This window comes from Eublepharis macularius, chromosome 2, assembly GCF_028583425.1.
Source record: "Eublepharis macularius isolate TG4126 chromosome 2, MPM_Emac_v1.0, whole genome shotgun sequence".
Taxonomy (NCBI): Eukaryota; Metazoa; Chordata; class Lepidosauria; order Squamata; family Eublepharidae; genus Eublepharis; species Eublepharis macularius.
In genome coordinates, this window is record NC_072791.1 from 186,323,293 (window position 1) to 186,345,507 (window position 22,215).

General features: G+C 41.6%; 1 protein-coding gene across 1 annotated transcript in view; it reads right to left on the reverse strand.

Moving 5' to 3' along the window:
• Positions 1–22,215, reverse strand: part of CACNB4 (calcium voltage-gated channel auxiliary subunit beta 4) — a 229,277-nt gene that overhangs the window by 49,145 nt on the left and 157,917 nt on the right. Inside the window, exons 3-8 of the mRNA XM_054972236.1 lie at positions 11,680–11,799; positions 8,624–8,746; positions 5,419–5,549; positions 4,240–4,316; positions 2,806–2,825; positions 2,637–2,717 (exon numbers count right to left, since the gene is read on the reverse strand). Coding sequence (XP_054828211.1) covers positions 2,637–2,717; positions 2,806–2,825; positions 4,240–4,316; positions 5,419–5,549; positions 8,624–8,746; positions 11,680–11,799 — 552 coding nt within the window. The remainder of the gene's footprint in view (positions 1–2,636; positions 2,718–2,805; positions 2,826–4,239; positions 4,317–5,418; positions 5,550–8,623; positions 8,747–11,679; positions 11,800–22,215) is intronic.

Sequence of the window (22,215 nt, forward strand, 5' to 3'; positions counted from 1 at the left end):
GAATCCCTGCCTACCAATTCACCACTGCATGTACCTTCCTATCCATGCCCAAGTGTTTTTTTTTTAAACCCTGAGATAAATTAATATCACATCAAAACCATACAAATAAAAATAAAACTTACTTCTATAAAATTACAGACAAAAAAGTATTTAAAATAATTAGGGTGAATAGCATTAAATGTATCATTCCAGAACAATATAAATACAATATTTCAGCCAACTTGTTTGCCTGATCTACAATCTGTTAATTATGCAGGAATGGCTTTAAATGGATTTTTACCTAACAGGGCTCAAAAATCAGACCAGCTGGACGAAAACCGGCCTCAGATCAGGGCTTAACAGAAGACAGTTACTGGCACAGAAAGGAGTTAAGCGCCCCTCAGTCCCGGCTGCCAATATTCTCTAAGCCCTGCCCTCTCCAGCCCCCGAATGTTTCCTATATCAGCAAATGTGGACCACAGATTTGCAGGCACAATGTCTAGTTCTACTCTTACATTACAATTTAAGATGTCACCTTTGCTCTTTTCTACCACAGGAAGGGCCCGTAAGAAATTCCCTCTTCCATTCCTCCTCTCTTTTTTAATGTTTTTATAATTTATACATCTATATATTCAGGTATCATATATTTATGTGTAAAAATTATGTTAGATACAATATTTGAGATTTGTTTATTAAGAAGTAAAGGCTGAGGCGTGTGCAAGAGAAGAGACTTTCTTGCCTTGTTGGTTTTCAAACTTTTAAAGAACATTGCTGGGATGGAGCGTGGCACAGTGGATGCGCACACTGTCACTGAGGTTATTAATTTTTAAAAAATGTAATAAAATGTTATAATAAAGAGAACAGTTCAGAAACTGACAGAGGCATTGTGGGAACTAGAAAGGCAATGTGATGCACGGGCACTACACATTGCTGGTCACACTCCCACAATCACATTCCACACAGCATTTGCAAGAGTAATAGCTCGGATCCTCTACTATGTCAGCACAACAGCCACAGAAGGGCTTTCTGGCCATGTCCTCCTGCTGCAGCCTGCCGAGTGCCCCCAACACCTACTAGTGGCGGGCAAAGTGCTGTAGTCACGCCCAAGTAGGCTCTCAGCTTATTTTATGTCTGATTTTAAAGTAAGCCATCTTTGTGATAGTTTGTTTCTTTTACGATCTTTTATGAAACTTTTGTTTCTTTTATGATCTTAATGTTGTATTGTATTGTTTTTACTTTGAGTGCTTCCTCTGAAGCTTTCTGGAAAGGCAACATAAAATGTTTCTACATAAATCAAGAATGGGGGGGGGCCGAAGGGAGGGGAGGATTGGTAACAATTGCTCCCCTCTATCAGTGTTTTCTATCAGTGAAAAACCTAGCTAGGTTCCAAGACACTGGATGTGACAGAGGACAACTACGCTTTCCAAGTGATAAAATATTGCCGTTTTGTGAGTCGGGAAAGTATGATATCAGCACATCAGACATGCTGTCATGGGGAAAGACATTTGGGTCATATGTAATGAATAGGTAATGTGTGTATTTTAACATTCTATTTACCAATCAGCTGGAAATGAGGAGAAATACATCACAAAGGGCAGAGAGATAAGGTTTGTGGGAGCAAATACATTAAGTAATAAAGTTCTCTTTGAACGCTGGAACTCCCACTCAACCAGTCTCTGTTTTCTGGGTATCAACAAAAACTGCTGATAAGCTGTCAACAAGCCTTTAGGCAGGGCTGCTAGCCACTGGCTGGCAACCAGCAGGAGAGGGAGGGGTGGGGATGGGGGGAATGATGTCATGCCAATGACACAATGCCACTTCTGGCAAATACCTGGAAGAGACATTATATCACTTATATGATGCCAACCTAACACTCGAGATTCAGATAAGATTGTGGTGTTGTGCCACTGGCGAGACACTGGAAGTGGTGTTGTGCCACTGGAAGTGGTGTTGTGCCACTGGCGAGACACTGACTTCCCACAGTCCCCCCACCCCACCCCCCCGCTGCCCTGCCAATTGGTAGGAGGTAATGAACAGAGAGGCCTGGTCTCCCTACCTTAGGCCAAAGCGATTTACATAATATTTAGATAAATGAGTATCATTTTATACCTCCACCACTCCATGACCCAGATCATTTTGTGCCATTAAAACTAAGTGGTGAACAGAAGCAAGGCTGTTCCCTTCCCTCATTCCTCTATCATTTTGTAGACATTCTGCTTTAAAAAAAACACAGGATACATAGTCCCCAGTCTAGAGGGATATATTTTCTGTTTATTGATGACTGTATGGCACTTTTTTATGGTTTTGTTATTTTTAGTGCTTGTAGCAACTTTTGAAAACTGCCTTGGACCTGCCAGATGATGAAAAGCAGTCTAAGGTCTTTGTAAAGCAGAGGACACAAACCTGACTAGGGAAAGGCCATCTACTTTGCGCACACAGTTCTTCGTCATCCCTCTTCATTAAATGTGGGCTAGACATTGTGTGACTGGCCTAATTTGGAAAGGCCAAATATTGATTACGTCTTGAATCGACCTCCAATTTTTAGATACAGCTCCAGACCGGCAGTTACTACAGTCAAATCACAAATAATTTTTACTTAAAATATTTTAAAGATGGCTAGAAGTTTCTATTCAATAGAAGTAAGTTGAAATGTGTACCTCATAGCCTTTTAGTGAGGGGCCAACTAGGACAACAGGCCTCATGGATGGTACTACATCATAGGGAGGAATATGTTCTGTCTGAAAGAAGAAAATGTCCAGTAAATTTATAATGCTGAAAAGATGCTATATGCAAATTTTAGTAACAAGAGAAAATTAACAGACTTACCACTTTCTGTTTCTGTTTTGCTGAAAGATCAAAACAGCAAAGTCAAATATTTTGTTTAGCCATAATACAATCATACAGGACACAAATTAAACATGCACTTTTAATACAAAGTAGCCAAAATAAGTATTAACGTTAATTCAAAACTAGCCCAAATAAGTAGTAGACCAGTATTAGTGAACATGAATCTGTACATCAACTTTCCTCCAAAGGAGCAGTGCTATTTAATGGCCGTTCAGTGAATGTATTTAGTCATTCATTCCTTTCGCAAAAATGGGTTTACCATTTCAAGATCCCACTCACAACTCTTCAAAAATAGAGCTATCTATTCAAACCTCAAATGATTATTTTCTCCTTACGCTGGTCCTATTTTAAACCCTTCTGAAGTTTCTGTCTAAAAGAGAGCCAGTTTGGTGTAGTGGTTAAGAGCACGGGACTCTAATCTGGAGAGCTGGGTTTGATTCCCCACTCCTCCACGAAGCCAGCTGGGTGACCTTGGGCGAGTCACAGTTCTCTGGAGCTCTCTCAGCCCCACCCACCTCACAGGGTGATTGTTGTGGGGTAATAATAATAACACTTTGTAAACCGCTCTGAGTGGGCATTAAGTTGTCCTGAAGGGCGGTATATAAATCGAATGTTATTATTATTATTATATAAACAAACCACATAAGAATGACAATTACACATATTCTCCCCACAAGTCCAACATTGCTGTGAGAAAGATTCACGCAACTGACTGTACCTACTTGATTAGGTTATCTGTCTGTCTGTCTGTCTGTCTGACTGAGATTCAAGGCAGATAACAAAGTACAAGTGAAACACAATATAATCAACAGCTAGGACATTCACTGAGCAAGTACAAGCCTTCTTTTGGCAGCCTATCATCTAACAAGCCTGTACCAAGCCTACTAATGCAAGGTGCTTCGTCTGTAGAAGGTACTAAACTTTTCCAGCAGAATATCGGTCCTCTAGGATGCCTGGAGATCCATCTGGGCAATCTAAACGGCTGAGCACTGCACACCCACTGTTCTACAGGCCACATACACATGAGATAGATTGTATTGGGGGGGTGATCAGCAATCATTTAAATAAACCTCTACGCATGTGTGATTTGTTCACAGATTGACAGCTTTCACATGGCTGGAAAAGTGTGGCATAAAGGGTACCAGCACTCTCCTAATACCATGAAGCAAAAGTCAATTGAACACATGCTTATTGCACAGCAGTCAGCAAACATCATCTTGAAATGTTCATTGGCTATAAAGTAAAAAAGCATCATTTTAATAACTTCAATTTATTTTAATAAGGCTTGCACTCGAACTCTACGTAAGTAGTACAAGGCAAGCAAGCTGTGCAGTAGGATTGTATTCTACATCACAATTCAAAACAAGATTTCAAAGTTGTAATTATTTCTCTTTACAAGGCGTGCAAACTCACCAGTGGATGTGGGAGTAGCTCGAAATGTGCCAGACACCATTTCTCCAAGGCTTGATGAAGAATTCCCACTTGATTTCCTACATTGTAAAGATTCCCCATTTAATACTTTTTAAGCATTCTCATGAAATTCAATAGGCCTTTAAAAACATTTACACCCTACAGAATAATCCATAATGCCTTTCCAATCTTTATTGCATAGAGTAGATACAAAAGCACAAAGAATAGTCCCATAGATAGAACTAACAAGGCAATCCTAAGAAGAGTTACTCCAGTCTAAGCCCATTGAAATCAATGAGCTTAAACTGGAATAACTCTTTTTAGGATTGCACTGCAAGAGATGCATAATTCTAAAATTACTATACAAGGAAAAGAAAAAGTCATGTCACGTCTGTTTTAGTCACAGAGACACTACCCTGCAGTCCCATGGCGACCTCAGTGAGGAAGTGTGCTCACTAGTAAAGTATGTGATTTGCATGCAGGGGATGGGAAAGAGCTACTACTGGTGTAGGCAGTCAAAATTGAACTCAATGAGCCAACAGTCTGACTTGGTATAAGCCAGTTCAATGTATTCAGTAGTATGAAAGAGACAGTTACTAATTATTTAGCCACACACAACTTTCTACCACCTCATTCTCTACCACCTAATCCATCAGTTTTGCTGTGCCTCGATTATGCAGTGAGATAGAACTGCACTGACTGCTGTATGTAGTTTTCCTCACTGCCCTTAAAATCCTTTTACCTAGGTCCTTTGGGGAAGACAAAGAGCCAGTCAGTGTAACCCAAGGTGTGAACGCTTTGGTTTGGGTGGACAGTGGTTTCTTTTCTTGCTCATATCAACAAAGCCATACAGACATGTGCTCTAAGCTGCCAAGTTTGTATATAGGGGAAGCCTAAAACTGTTGTTGTTGTCATTGATATACAGAAATAAAGGGCACATAAAACACTGCCAGTGCCATTCAGTGAGCACAGCTTGTTGCATAACCTAAATTTATTTCAGCACTACTGAAATAATGGAGGTGGTCATCAGTGCTGTTTGGTGGACTTTGCTCTCCGTTTCTAAATATTTCACCTACAATTAACACTATGTCCATTTTTACAACTCCTTTCTTAGTATTTTCTGATGTCGCCAAAAAGGTAAAATTAGATAACATTCAAACACAGCACCAAAATTTGCCTTACCCCCCATGAAAACGGCCTCTCTTCTGTTCCTGCTGGATTCGAATGTTCTCTAACCGAAGGGGGCTTGGAATGAAGCCAATCTCACAACCTTCTTTAACCAGTCTTCCTATCCACCAGTCATTATTATATTTCTGGAACAAAGACGGCGATAAGATGGACAGTTCACTGTGTCCTCGTCCTCCATGCCCATTTGACTTACCTTCACTTGCTAGCCCCCTACACTCCAGATGCCACTAGCCATTTCCTCATTCAGCCTATACTGCACTCCAAAAGTATAATCCATCATGTATAACACACAAAAGCAAGGAAGCAGACAGCAAATTCAGGGAGATTTCTAACAGGAACAATGAAGGGAAAGGGATGAAATAGGATGCTCTGCCAACTCCAGTCACACAGAGTCAATACAAAGACTGAGGTGAAAACTCTTCCCTGACATGTTATCTTTTCATGTGCACATTTTGACGCAGCATAGACAAACATGAAATCCACCACATATATTTTGAGGTAGTGGACCATTTGTGTTCTTCCCATGAATTTGCATACGTTCTTTGTACATGGTTTACTGGGTACACATAAGTTAACATCTATTTTTGCCTTCCACTTATTGCATAAAGCTTCCAGTTTACCTGTATTTCTCTCTACACTCACATCTTTATCTGCATTGTATGCAGATCTTAGAAAAAACAGAGAGGCTATACAGTCACACCTGAAAGACCTACGGGTCCCCAAAAGCATTCAAAGTCTATACCATATATCACTCTTTTTCTCTGCCTCCAGGTCCACCTTTCCCCACTGGACCTCAATCTGGCATTCCCCTCCCTTTCCCCCCCTCCCCACCTCCCACTGTAATGAAAACTTAAATTCATGATGTGTGATGCAAAATATGTTTTCTTAAACTCTGCAGAGCATGTCTTGGAAAACACAAAATATTTTCTTATTAACCATTCTCAAACACAAGAGGTATAGGGAGAGAGTCTAATGGGAAAGACTGGAGAGATTAATCCAGTGAAAGTGATACTAGGAAGAACTGGAGGGCTTTGGAAATGAAGCCAAAGAAGAAACACCTAAGAGGCATTTATGATATTCAACACAGAAGTAGATTCCAGGATTGGATTACAGCTGCAGTTTGAATCATACATTAATTAGCTGGTAGGGTAGGTGTTATATAAAGGTGTTTCATGGCATCTGGGAGTGGGCTACTGGTTTCTTTAGTAAGCATGTATTTTTTAAAAAAAAAATTATTCTAATTTCAAAGTTGGGTTACAAAGATGTAAAGCAAGAGTATTCTCATTACCAAACACCTTCCATATGTTCTTCAAAGCATATCTCAATCTTCAGTGTAGGTGGAAGGAATACATTGTCTCCTATTGGCTGCCGTGCCTGGAATGTTTACGCATTGCCAATAATTGTTGTCACTTAATCTGTTTTAAAAGTGCATAATACATTGTCCTATGGGTGACAGATGAGATGTCTTGAATATGGAGACTCATCCATTCTTGCTGACATTTCAGCCTGTAGCCAAAGTGACCTTGCTTGAAGTCCCAACAAGATGTGCATATTCCTGAACTAAACTGAATGCATGTCCCCCCTGCATATTCCCCCCTTTCTCCAAGATTTTCTCTGAAATTTTTAAAGCTAAAACGAACTTTACAAGGCCGTAGATTTCAGTGGTGGAGTATGTAAGGAAAGATTGCTTCCAATTTTTTCCTCCAAAATACACTATGCATGCACAAATGTGCGGCTTTCTCAGAGCAGGGAAAATGATAGTTATATTATGCTTTAACTCACAAAAAAGTGCGATATCACTCGGGCTGCTAGGTCTCTATAACCACCCCCCCCCCCCCACGCGATGGGAGGGACGGACCCGGGACTGACTGAGAGTTGACTTCTCGTGTGCATGCTTCCCGCAAGGCATGATGACATCACTTCTGGAAAGCATGCCTGCTGATGGCATGATGATATCACTTGAGGGAGTGACATCACGTCTCACTGGGAGCACACCACTGCACACTTTCCTGGGTTGCCTACTAGTGGTAGGTGATCACATGGGGGTTTGCCATCTCCCACCAATTGCTAGCAATCAGTAACAGAGCAAACCTCTAGGAGATTGCCCACCACCAGCGGACAACTGGGAACTCTAGATATTACTTTTTGTCCAGGATAACTGATATATTAAAATAAGCATGTCAATAAAATTCCTAAAGCAAGAAACTGAACTTAAAACAGTGAGGAAAAAAAGTGGAAAAAATATTTATCAGTTGTACCATCTTGCTGAAGATTTGCTCCCCCTCCCCAGTTCAGGAACCTATAAAGTATGTGTGTGTGGCCACTGGCATAAGCTTTTGAGAATGAGCTGAAAGGCTCTTGTTTCTTTGGCTCTTAGAGCCAAGCTACAAGTGATGTCTGACACAGGTTGGACACTTGTCAGCTTCCCTCAAGTTTTGCTGGGAAATGTAGGCGTCCTGATTTTACAGCTTGGCTCTCCATTACAGCTGCAAGACCAGGATGCCTACATTTTCCATCAAAACTTGAGGGAAGCTGACAAGTGTCCAACCTGTGTCAGGCGTCACTTGTAGCTTGGCTCTTAGCTCATGGCTTGCAGCCCAGGCTTTTGGAGGAGCCAGCATATGAGTCCAGAACCACCCTAGGATGTAATTTGCTGTTGTAGGGCTGCTTTGCTGTTTATTGGTTTATGAGCATAGTGTCTTTTGTTGTTGTTGTAAGCTGCTTCAGATCCATCTGGGAAGCGAAGCTGCGTTCAAATACTTAAATAAACAAACACTGAAAAAGAGTCTGATAGTTATTGTCAAATGATATGGCGTGGATGTCATTCCATGTATGAACTCATAAATCCAACATGGCATCACATCTCATTCTGCCTGTTTCCACAAGAGGCTATCCAATCCCTTCATTTAGCCTCTTAATTATTTAAAAGATTTGGTTAAAGACTGCTTTGACTGAATTTAGGTTCTGAGGCACATTCATTGGCAAAGAATTTCAGGCTGCCTTAATATATAGCCTCAATGCCGTTTAAAACTTTGATCAGGATGAATAACTTGGGCCGCCACACTCTAATCAAAGATTATGATCTGTGCAATTCTGGCTGCTTTTCAACTTGGGCTTTGTGTCCTGCATGGCTCAGAGCTAACTTGTTCCGGCTCCAAACTATTGGCAGGTAAGAGGAATAATTACATTGTGAAGTTACCTCTTTAATGTGTAGAAAATCCTTAGCATCAAAAGAGATGGCAGTGCTTGGTACAGGAACATCTTCATCCAGTGCTCCACAGTAGCTCACATTAGTCTTAACAGCAAACGCTACAGGTTTTGACTGGGAACAAAAATGCATTTAAGTTATACACAGGACGGCGTGGGAAGGAAGCGTTTGCACATCACACAATGGGAGAGGGGATGAGGCCAGGAAAAGGGGGTTATTTGGCCTGCAGGATATGCAGAATACAAGGGAGTGGCAGTAATTTAGGGAGCAAGCCCTTCGCCCAACAGAGGCTGGTTGATCTCTCTGTGGCTAGAGGCTGCGTTTGTGAAGTCTGAAGCAGGTCTTCTACAAAATAAGTACAAGGCTACCTGAAGCTATGAAGCTGACCTTGCTATCTGTTGCATCAGAATTACTTACATTTCAGCAAGGTAGTCCTTGGACATTTCAACAGACTCAGAGTGGCTTGGAAGGCTTTCATTCCCTCTTTATTTCAGTTGCACAGCTATGCACATCACTACATTACTCAAAGTTTTGGTGAGTGCATGAACTGACTCTACTAAAATCCATGAAGATCCTTTAGACATTATAGTCTGGGGAGAGCAACACAAATGGAGAAGCAGGATCATGCTCACCAGTCCTCTATCTTCCTAGCACATTCACTATAACTTGCAAACAAGATCTGATGCATAAATATTCAGAATATGAAATCAGCAATTGCCAGTGGTGCCAGAATTGCAGACTAAGTTTGCATGTCGGCATTGATACATGTATAGTCACTCACAAGTTATACACAACCCTGTATAAGAGTAAGGATGGGGCCAGTTGGCACAACCCTTCTCCTTGCCCATTTTCACTCTCCCCAGATTGTAACTTCTGAACAGTCCAATTGCATTTGAAATGAGACAAGTGTGATAAGCCATTCATATATACAAGTTCTCACCTGATGCTGCAGTGACCTTTATGAAGGTGTGAACCAATTCAAAGGACATGTTCACGCAAAAAGTTACCTCATTTAACAAGTTTACCTAAATAACATTTAAGGATTTAAAACTGCTGCAATATTTGCTCAGAGAGCAGAAGGAAAAAAAACAGCAGAAAAAGATTTGGCTCTCATGTAATTTTCTATATTTGCTGTCAAAAGAGTCCTACATCACTCCCTTATAAACAGATGCCTTCGTTGACTGTCAAGCTCTCTCTGCAGCACAGTCACGATCAAAAACTGTGAATTCTAACACTGCTGTGAACTGCTAACTTGTTAGGGAATGTCAAGCAACTATGGTGTTTATGAAGCTAAATAGACTGCATCTGCCCTATACCCACGCCTATAGATAGATATTCACTGTATACCAATACATTCCACTGATTTAATGGAATCGTTCACGTTCAGACAACATGTTTAATCAATTATGTACTTTTTATTATTTATTTTAAAACTTCTATTTTTATTCTATCAAATACAGAAATAAATAGAAAAAAATTAAAAAAACAAATAGAACATTCTATCTAATCAGATCGTATGTAACACAGAACCAGTATTGCCCATATGTGCCATAGCTTGATTCCATCGATCTATGCCATTACAACTTTTTGTTTTCATAAGGCAAGTCAATTTGATCATACAAAATAGTAATATCTGTGGCTGTTGCTCAAGTTTGTAATTATGCTCACAATTTCTCTTAACCTTAAAAACAGATGAAAAGACCAAGGTGAATTGTACACTATGTGCTGCTGCATGCACCACAGAGGACTGCATGAAAGAGCTGTGTTAGATAAATCATTGATCCAAACAGACAAGAATAGCTGGACAAATGTAAAGATTATTTCTCTTTGTTGCTTTCCCAGGCTCATCTGAATTAATTGTTACATGCTGAATGACAAGAGATTCCACAGACCTGGGCAATCCAAAGGGAACTCTCATTTTTTTTTATAAAGTGATATAGAAATAAGCAGCTACTTCCCATTCTGCAGTCACTCCATTGGCTGCCCACCAGTTACCAGGCTCAATTCTAGGTTTTGGCTATCACATACAAAACCCTTCATGGTGGACGACCCTGACATCTCTAGGGCCGTCTGTTACATTCGCAGGGGCAGCAAGCTGTCCCAAGTCTATTTTCAGGCAAGGTACTTTCTAGCACATACAGGTTCACACTGAGGTTCTTTTTATTTCAATGTAAGACATAAAGATGTAGAAAAGATAGAACCAAAAACTAAGAAGATTTTTGACAACATATTTTTCAGATTTCCTGTTGCACGCTGTTATTTGTGATTTTCCTTAGGAGAAGAAACCATGTTCAAAATGTGCTGGGCAAGGTGAAAACCAGTTTGACATCTGCTGGCTTTTACTTCACTTTTCTGCTGTGAAGAGCAGTCCTCCTTTTGGTTGTAGTTTCTTGTGGAGTTTACACAAGACTCTGGGATTGGATCTCAGAGAGGATTTCTGTACATAAACAGTGATTTTTCTGGCCTCCTCCTTCTCACTGCAGCCCTAAATGCCCCAAACTGCTCTTCTTGGGGAACAGGGGCCATGGGGGGCGGGGTCAGAGGTCTGCAGCAAGCGAGACAGGTGGAAATTGCCTTCCCAGTAGCCCACAAAAATCCCCTGTGGGATCCAAACCCTATCTAGGAAAAACATTTCAAAAATATCCGTTTGCATGTTAATAATGTACCCTGCCCCAAGGAAATATGAGGAAATCTCCATCAGCAAAGGTAAGTTACTAGTTCCTTATTAAAACATGGGCTGTTTCCACACATCTTACCTGCCTGTGGAACATCGTGCAAAAGACCTGGAAGATAGCATCTTCTTGTGCGAAATCGTGCCAGGAAGACGCTGTTATCCGGGAGTTCTGTGCAAAAACATGCAAAACTCCCGGATAACAGCGTCTTCCTGGCACGATTTTGCGCAAGAAGACGCTGTCTTCCAGGTCTTTCGTGCGATGTTCCACAGGCAGGTAAGATGTGTGGAAACAGCCATGGTTTGACAATCCTGCAATCTGATCCCCCATCCCTTTATTCATCTCCTTTCTAGAAAGAAAGAAAAAAAGAAGCACCTTTGCTCTTTCAAGCTGAATAGCGGCTTGCTGTTCTCTCTCCTGGCGGATTGCTTCCCTATCTTCTTCCAGAGATACATCAGAATCTGATGGTCTGCTTGTGTATGAATCTGCTGATCCCTAGAAAAAAAGGCCATTATTAACAATAATGATAGATTCAAGTACAGAAAGAAGTCAAAGGACACAAGAAAAATCATGGATTAACTGGTTTTTATCTTTCTTTGTTTATTGTTTCAAACAGAATCCTTTTTTCCTTGACTCTTCAGGGTTGCTTTTTTCTCTCTTTTTATTTTAAAAAGCATATTCAATAGAGATTTTTTTTTCCAGAAATGGTGGACCTAGTTATTGCCCTTTATATGTATGCATCATAAACCTAGCAACAGTGGACACAGTGAAACAACTTATTACAAGACTGAAATCTTCTTAAATAGCCTATGAATAAAGATCATCTCTCTATCAAAAGGTTATATTACATCAAATTTAATCAGAGCATAACATGCTCAGTAAAATTCACTTTTCCAAGTAAATTCTATTATGGAATATTCTTTTTCACTTAATGTGAACAGTAAAGGGCACATGGAGAATTCTGCCTTCCTCATATATAGGCAAGAAAATGTTTATTCAGTATAGGCACAATTTCACAACCTCATGACCCCACAAGCAAACCAAAACCCCAAGATGTATGAGTCTGAAAAGCAAGGAAGGTAGTTGAAGATTTTATTATTTTCCCCAGGGCTGGATCACCGCCCAAGCATCTGCTTGGGCAACTTGATGAGGAGGGCAGTCGTGCAACACGGGGGATTGAGCTTGCTCCAGGCAGCCTTCAACACAGAAGGCAAAAACAGCAGGGAGAAACCCGGATAGTAATGGCTAGAAATGACAAGTCCGGGAATAAACCATTAGCCAGCAATTACATTGTATAATTTTCTTTTTAGATAAGTGCAAAGTGCAAAAGTGCAAAAAGTGACTTAATAAATATACAATTCAATAAATGCAATCAATCAAAGTCCTTTTCCTATGTCCAAGTCGTTGTCCAAGCCAGCCCCCACCCACATGATTCCTTTTCCTCCCCACTGCCTCCCCTACAAAGGAGGCTGGCTTCAATAGGAGATGACCTGTGAATTTTCTGGGTAGATGTAAAACTCTACTGTTATGTTCAATAAATCCTTCTGATGTTTGGAATTAAGAGAAAAGGACAGAGAGTCAGAGTTCTAGTCCAGTTTTAATTGTGCCCAGAAGAAGTGTGATACATACGAAATGGGAATTGTATAATATGCTCGCATAATCCCGTCGGCACATTTTGGATATTTCTGCAACTTGGATTGGACTGGAGTCACCTCTTTCTTTAGCCTTGTGACCGTCCGGACATTTACGACTGAGCCCATTGTGGCGTTTACCACAGTTTCGCTGGACATAAGCATTTACCATAACGACTTGGACATAGGAAAAGGACTTTGATTGATTGTATTTATTGAGTTGTATATTTATTAAGTCACTTTTTGCACTTTTGCACTTTGCACTTATCTAAAAAGAAAATTATACAATGTAATTGCTGGCTAATGGTTTATTCCCGGACTTGTCGTTTCAACACAGAAGGCGGCAATAACTATAGCATACAGATCTTTTGTCATAACTGCCATTTTATGCGCTCTTTTATGTCCTTAAGAACAAACTTTTTTATTTTTAACCTTAGCTCCCATAGCTGTCACTCCCAGGAAACAGCATTGTCCAACTATAAGTGCAAGGGAGAACGGGGAGAATGATGCACGTCTGCACCAAGCCCCACCACTAAGAATAGACCTTGAAGATTCGTGGATAAAGACAAGTGCAAGAAGGAGCCAAGGAGAAAGAGGAGCCATTTCAACCTCCACTCATTTCTGCAAGCAAGACCCAATGAAGCCTGCACAGCGACCACAGACATGCAAGTTAACTCCAACTCCTCCACCTATCCATCAAACATATGTCTTATTATATACAAGGAATGAATTGGTTTTCATGCCACTACACCTAAGAGCGAACCAGGAACTCAAAGTCATCACCCTTGGTCACCACTTTGATTTAAATGGGTGACTGATTACTCTTCCTGAGTACTACAGGAATGGAAGAGCTTCTAAGAAACAGTTGCCATTCTGTCTTTTCTACATCAAACTGTAATAGTACATATCAGCAACTACCTCAAGTAACATCACAAAATGCCTTGATCTATGCATGTTAAGCTTAATCATTCTTCCTCTTCCCAGAGAAATCAAGAAGTATATCCTGCATTTAAAAGGGTTTGTGAAGTAGTTTCATCCTTTCAATCTCTCCGTGCTATTAGATAAGATTTTACAAATGAGGAACTCCAAAACACCTCACATTCACACACCGGTACATACATGTACGAGATGTTAACATTGATCATCCTCATTTATATGGCACATTAATTCTAAAGGTATAAAGGTAATCCCAAAAGAACTGTCCTTTATCTATTTGGATCAAATTAACTTTTGTTCCCTTTGGGAGCATAGCTTTTCATCTCTAGGTCCTTTGTGGCCCAAGCTTTTCTTTAGATCTGTTTTGTCCTTTGTGGATCGCCTCCTTGGATCTTGTCCACTCAGATCAAATGTTCCTTGGATCAAGTTTTCCTTTGGATTTATATTGCCTCTCTGAGGCTGGGTCTTTCATTGGATATCTATTTTCCTCTCTCCATGCACTCACTCTCTTGAGCTTTCTCCCACTACCTTCTCAGTCCTTCTTTCCTAGGAAATATTTTGATGTCTTCCTTTCACCTCACTTGTCTGTCTTTGCCTTCTACCCACCTTCTACTGTAAGTGTGTATGCAACTTTTGTCCATTCCAGTGGCTTTGTATGTTTGATTCTGTGTACACTTTCGCTCACATTCCAGTGGCTTTGTGTGCTTGATTCTGAGTGTGTGCACTTCTCACTTTCGCCGCACCTGATGCCATCCTTCCCTATCAGCCATCTGTGATGCTGAACTTTCCTTTTTCTTGAGCCTCACTAAATTGGGATCTTCATCAGCAAGAATAGTGGAGAAAGTCCTCCTATGTACCATCCCTTTAGGACAAGTTGTACGGTTTCATTTTGCACCCATATTTACACATTAATGAAAATCACACCAACTGTACCTAATAAAAATCTGTGCTCGTTTGTTTAGTATATGGTGGGAAATGACCTACTTTAGCTTATGAAATGCACACAGGTCACTGTTCCCATCTTTGCTTACATTTTCCTTATGGTATTTTTGTTAATCTTTGTCCCAGTAACTATTTCTTTGATGCTGTGTTTTATTTTGACTAAGCCTAACATTAGAACTTAAGACGCTGATAGAATCTTTTACTCCACACTGGTTTTGTTGCTGCTCTATGTTTATTGTAGTGTGGCTGTTGGTCATTGCTTTAATTATTATCCCTATATATGTCTATCTTGGATATATCAGAAGTCCATGTGTTGTCAAAGTGGATCTTTTGAAGTTTCACCATCTTGACGAATCCCTGAATACCCACAATTGTCAAGGTCATGGGTCCTACCTGTGGCTGCTGATACCATTTTAGAGGAGAATTTAGCCATTTAAAAAATTTCTGTGGGGGCCCAGGTGCAGTGGTACTATGTGATCCCCCCATGTCTTTTCAAGTGCTGAGACATACCCCAAGATTATTTTAGCACTTGAAAAGATGTGGGGGTGGGGGGAACAAGATCACATAGTGCCACCACGACACAGTGGTGGTTTCTAGCCAGCTAAATTCTCCTTTAAAATGGTGTTGGTAGTTATGGGTTGGACCTGTGGCTGCCATAACATGTAGTTTGGATCTGACGAATGTGCAATGGCTAGCATATTGTCTCTCAATATGAAATCTAGTGGCCAGCCATTTACCAACACTGTGGTCCCTGTTTGGAATTTATAACCACAATTTTGGGTAGTCTCCACATGCGTATTAGCGGGGAGGACTGTTTGAATTGACTTTCAGATAAGAGAGCACTGAAAGGCTACACTTTTTAGCAAGTATAAGAGGTACTGAATCATATCACATTCCCATTACAACAGTAACCTTTGAATGGGCTAAAGGGCTTGTTCAGTCACATGTGCACTTAATATACAGAAGGATTTTTAAAAAGCTATATAGCTGTATTCCTCCTGCACCCTGTTAAGTATATCACATTATTTGTATCAAACAACAGAACAGATACATACTGTAAAATAACCATGTTCCTGTTAAAAGATTGTGGGGGGAGATGGTATGTGGTGGAGAGGAGAGAAAAGTTTGAGCATAAACTAACAAAGCTCTGTAATTGTGACTATAAGACCAAATGGGTTCCAAAGATAACAGCTGAGTAATTAACTTCCTTAAAGCACTTTGAAGATGTAAAGGCCTATAAAAATGCCAGGGATTATTACTACTATTTTACTGGCTACCTATACTCAATGGCGGCCAAAAGAAAAATTACTGCCTGGAGATAATAAATCAAACGGCATAATAAACACATACGATATATAGTTGAATAACACTGGCTTGCTTCCTAGCTACCACTACAACACAGACCCAGCAACACTTCAGAAGCACACAGTCCCAGGAAGACCCTCAGAGCCAATCATCACTTTCCCAGTTTCCCTTTAAAGTCACAGTATGTCTAGCTGCAAGTCAAGCAGTTTTGTCTTTTCTACTCTGCCTTTCTCTAGGAAGAAGAGAGTGTAGGAGACAATAGAGCAGCATTGTCTCATTCCGTGGCCTTCTTCTCACAGACATCGCAACACTGCTGCAGGAACTCTGAATGCATCTCCACTCTCTAGGAATAGGCCGGCATCATACTTGCAGTGGCCACAATGTGTAATAAAAGGTACAAGCTGCAGTACATCCAGGAGAGAAAGACATCTTTCCATCCATCCAAAGATGGAGACATCTTTGTGCCAGCTGAATGGGATCTGGGCAGAACATCTGCTCCTCCTCCATTGCCGAAATTGTAAGTATGAACCTTTGGTAAGCATCAAAGGGCTCTTGCTCCATGACTGTGGCCCTGAGTGAGCTGGTCTAGTGACTCTAAAGCTGTCCCAGGGGTTGGAGTTATTATGCTGTATATTTTATTTTGTTCATCTAAATTATATATTTCTGTTGCTTTGTAAACCAGTTTGTGTCACCAAGGGGGAAAATGTGGGATGGAAATAGCAAAAATAAATTCAGGCATGCTTCTCTCTTTATAACTCAAATTAAAGACATTGCTTTCTAGACTATCCTTTCTGTAAATTTACTGGTATTAAGAAAAAATAATCTCTGAAAAACCAGAATAGACGGCTACACCAATTCTTTCTTAAGTATACTATTTATGCACAAAGGCAACATATGACGTTCAGTTTTTTCAAAGGTACCAGAGGTCGAGCACTCCTTTTGTGATACTTATGGCACAATATACTCATCTTCTTTGATGATCACCTATTGGGTAGCCAAATACTGTGAGCAAATTATTTGGATCACAGTATTAATGTAAGAGAGAGAAAAACAACCTTGGGACATTTGAAGGCACTGCACTGATTTCTCTTTGCGCTAATTCTTCCAAACTGTCACTACCACAAGTGTTCATTTTATCAAACAGACATTTCACACCTCTTCCCACAATATCCTCATTTCTCCAAAGAGCCAATCTGCCTTTGCCTTGCGGTGTTTAATCCTTACCATCTGGGGTCTGAAAGTATGGCACCATCGAAAACATAAGCAGCGCATATCATGCACAATGCAGTATATAAACCGGCAAAGAAGAACTAGGGTTTTTTCCACACTGAGGTTCCCCCTCCCTGGTGCCACACAGCATGCCCCTGCTTTATCTGGGAGCTTCCAAGCAACAAAGTGAAAGCTCTGCCCCACAACCAATCAGGAGGGACACGGAACTGAACATCCTCTTCAAAATAACAACACTCATCTCTAGCATCCCCCCTTTTAGACCTTTAACTGGGCCTTTTCCGGCTCAGCTGTTGAGGGGAGGGGGATTGCTGGGCCTGAATAGGCCTGCTTAGGATGGAGTTGCCAACCTCCAGGTGGGACATGAAAATCTCCTGGAATTACAAGTGTTTTCCAGGCTATGGAGATCATTTCCCCTGGAGAAAATGGCTGCTTTGGAAGGTGCCCTCTATGGCATTATACCCCACTGAGGACCCTCCACTCCCCAAACCCTACCCTCCTCAGGCTCCACCCCCATATCTCCAGGAATTTTCCAATCTCGAGTTAGCAACCCTAGTCTAGAATTGCTCCTTCCATCTCCTTGTTTCAGAAACTCTGAACTGCAATAATATAGTAACAAAACCAAACAGACAAATCCAAGCAATATATGGTCAAATGGCCTGTGATTTAAAGGTTAAACAATTTTTTTTAAGATATGCAATCAGTCAGGAGAAGGCACTGATGGTTGCACATTTTCCTCACTTTATCACCCCACCCCTCACCCCCAGTAGTCCCTTCTGACCCCAACAAAGTTGATTCCCAGTGTAGAGTAATAGCTACTGTTGGAAGAGACAGGAGGGATTCTAAAATAGCTGACAGCCGAACTACACAAGATAAATTACCCGAGGATGCTCAAGTGAAGGGAGACGCAATGTTAGCTGGGAAGCATAGCTTGAATTTCACCTCTCTCTACAGAGCCGGCAAAGATCACTCCTCAGAGGGTTTATTGATTTCACCTCTCTAATTTCACTCTCGCTCTGTAGAGAGAGAGGTGAAATTCAAACTACACTTCCCAGATAACATTGCGTCTCCTTTCACTTGAACGTCCTCATGTAATTTGTCTCATGTAGTTTAGCTCTGAGACATCAGCTATACATCAGACGTTACTTATATATATATATATATATTACTTCACTGTTTGTTTGGGTTTCTGAACATTTGAAATTTATGTTTTGGGCCTTTTTTGCTGTGGAGAAATAATTCCCCATCCCATGCACACACTTTTGGCACAGGAAGATGGCTTAGAGGGAGAAAAGAGCCCTTCCTTCCCCCACATCGGCATTTGGACTCCACTTTATTTTTATATAACTGTTCTCTGCAACTGCTGTGTCGCTGTGGGGAACCCAGACCCAACTCTTAAAAAAACCCAAATGTCTACCTTGGCCTCTAGTCATAGTCTAACCACTACACCACACAATAGACATGAACATGCCTTTTCAGTGATGTTTGCAAGCATATAGTACAGTGGTTCTCAAACTCTGAGTGTGGGACTCCCTTCCAAACTTACACTGCTCTTCAGGATCCACTTGAAAAGAAATTCCCCACTACTGTTTCCTTCCTCAATATGAGACACTGGATTTTCATGTCAGATAACACAGATTAAGTTTATATTTTACTGTTCCATGTTTAGTATTTATAAATACATAGTATCACTGAGCAACAGGTTGTATTTCATAGCCATTTCAGACACTCTGCAGAGGTAAACTCAGGTTTGCCATTGAGCCTCCCTGAACCTCCTCTTTCACCTCATCCTACTCCTTCCCCTCCCTCCTGACCATCCTGTGAGAGAGTCATTATCCACCTAGAGGTTCTGACCCACAGCTTGGGCTCTGATAGAGCATCAGATTTTTGCAAGAAATGTCCTGGTGCAGAAATGTAAAGTCACAGAGGGGGGGGGGGGGGACCCAGAAACATCCAGGATACAATACTAAGGTATTTCAGTCCTTCTCCAATTCCCCCCCCACTGCAAGAAGTATCCTCCTCCCCACCCAAGATTCAAAATTTTTTGACTCTCTGCTCAAAGGGATTTTTTAGGAAAAAATCACGCAAATAGCTATTTCACATTAGTGTAAAAAGGCAGCAGCCATGTGCAGAAATCAGCACCTTGGCATTCTGTAGAACGGCAACATTTCTATGCCAGATGCTCCTCTAGCAAACAGAGTCAGCTACAGATTTTGAATAGATCTGAAAAATAGAAGCCGTCTGGCTAAATCAACGTGAAATGCAGTGGTTTCGATTTCCTGGTTTCTGTGCAATCTTGTTTATCCTTGTAAGAGATGGTGTGGTCAGATAGCCATGAAGACATGGAACACAAAAGCTTGAAGGGAAAACATGAACATGCATTTATTTTGTTACTCTAAAGCCATATACGGACCTCTCAGTATTTGCAACTTGGCCTTGTATTTGTTCAGAAAGTTTCATGAATCAAGCTTAAGTTTCAACTATTAGGTCAGGGACTACTGCTGGATTGTTGTTGTTGTAGTTGTTGTTGTTGTTGTTGTTGTTGTTGTTATTATTATTATTATTATTATTATTGCTTTTCTTATGGATTTTCAATATAGCATTAGAACAATCACTTCCACTCTTGTAATACAGTTCAAAGTAAAGATGTAGAAGCAAACAACTTATTCCAGATGCTTTTAGTATCACAAAATGATGGTAACATCATTTCAAAAAGCAAGACAAACATCTGATTCCACTGTTGTATTTTATGTTCAAAAGCCATCAGTACTTTGTTCTTGAGATGTAGTCATTGGCTGCTTCCACACAGTGGTGGTAAAAGATATGGCACGGGAGCAGGCAGAGACAGTGTCTGCATATCCAACCTCATGTCAGTCACTGCTGGTGCTGCCCCACTAGCTGCCCTTCCCCTCTGTTGTCCAGGTGCAGAAGCACTAATTTGATGCTAATCTTGCCGGGCACTCCTCCTGCCTAGCAACTCTTCCTTCCAAGCTGAGCCATTGTGCAATGCTGGGGGCAAGGGGGGGGCTCATTAGGGCTATTGGGGAGAGGAGGAACATGGAGCTTGGCTCCACCATTTTGAAGGCAGACTTTAGCTCTAATCTAGGGAGGAGACTGTCCACATGTATGCTCATCTGCAGACTCCTCACAATTTCACTTTTGAGCCAGACCAAAGGAAGTTAATCTGGCTTAAAGGAAAAAGCCCTAGGAGCCCCACAAATTGTGGTTGGAAGGAGTATGACATCATGTGTAAGTAGGGATGGCAGATGGGAGATCAAGGCACTGCAGTTCATTGAGGAGAAAGCATAACAGAAGTTTGGTGTTTTGAGAAAGTTTGAAATGGGTAAACCAATTTTTCCATGACTTCCGGGGTCAAAATAACCCCGATTTCATTGGGAGAGTTAATTTTTTTTCTCCTGCCCTTACTAGAAGGCTGGCAACCCTACACATAAGCTCCAAAAGAGCCCACTGAAACTGATAGAAGAGGGTGTTGTGCCTTCCTATGAGGCATCAGAAATGGTTACAAAAAGTCTCAGGAGGACTTCAACAGAGTAGAGATCTAGCTAGCCCAATAAAATTGTCCTTGGGATGACACAGTGAAAATACTTTGTTCCCACTGATAGTTTAAATGTCTTCCAATTCATACGATTTTAGCTGAGTTTTTATCCTATGAGTGGTGGTATTTTCAGGTCAGAATTTTATATGGAGGCTTTAATAGCCATTCTGTTCACCACAGTTTGCTAAAAATAATATGGCTTTCATGTTATGCCTCAAATTGACATTCTACCTAATATACCAAAGTATTTATATCATTGTAATGAAGCTCTCTTATGACCAACTTCTTATTATTGCCTCTTCCATATAAGCAATTGATCCTTACATCAGAGATGTGTTCAGTCCTCACTGTAGTATCATTAGTTTCTGCAGTTTCACTGGGCAAATCCACATGCCCTTGGCGCATCCCGGCATTGCGCTAAATGTTCGCTAAATACCCGGAAGTATAGCGTCTTTCTAGCGCAATTTCAGAAACTGCGCTAGAAAGATGCTATACTTCTGGGTGTTTAGTGAACATTCAGTGCAACACTGGGACGCTCCGAGGGCATGTGGATTTGCCCACTAATACTACCTAAGTAACAAGTGTCACTCTATTGACAATAGGGTTGCCAGGCCCCCTCGATCTCCCAGTGGGAGATTGGGGCCTGGCTCTTACCTGAGGGGGGGGGGTGCGCGTGCGCGCTCCTGCAAGCGCGATGAAGTCACTTAGTGACATCACCACACAGCCCGTTTGCATTCCTGCTCTCTGCAGGGGCCCACAACGGGCCCAATCCACGCCAAAACGGGCCCAATCCGATCGGGTCCGTTTTAGCGTGGATCGGGCCCGTTTAAGGTCCCTGTGGAGCATGGGAGCGATCCAGTGCTCCACAGGGGCCCACAACGGGCCCGATCCACGCCAAAATGGGCCCGATCCACGCCCGTTTTGGCATGGATCGGGCCCATTTTGGCGTGGATTTGGTCCGTTGTGGGCCCTTGCAGAGTGCAGGAACGCTCCCGTGCTCCACAGGGGCCCCGATCCAGGCCAAAACAGGCCTGATCCTGGCTCCTGCTGTGCGCAGGGGGGCGCAGCACCGCAAGGGGGCGCGCATTGAAGGTGTGCACCCCCCCCGCTGGCCAGGTAGGTGGGAGGGTGGGGCGGGGATCCCTCTTCCCCACCAGGGGTCTGGCAGCCCTAATTGACAATAGGCACAAATGCTGTACTAGTTTACTAGTAACTACATCAGAACCCCTCAGTGTGGCACCCCACAACACTTTTTCTGCTGCTCATCAAAAGTTTGGAGAAAGTGGGCAGGCCAAGATGGAACTTTTGTCCAGC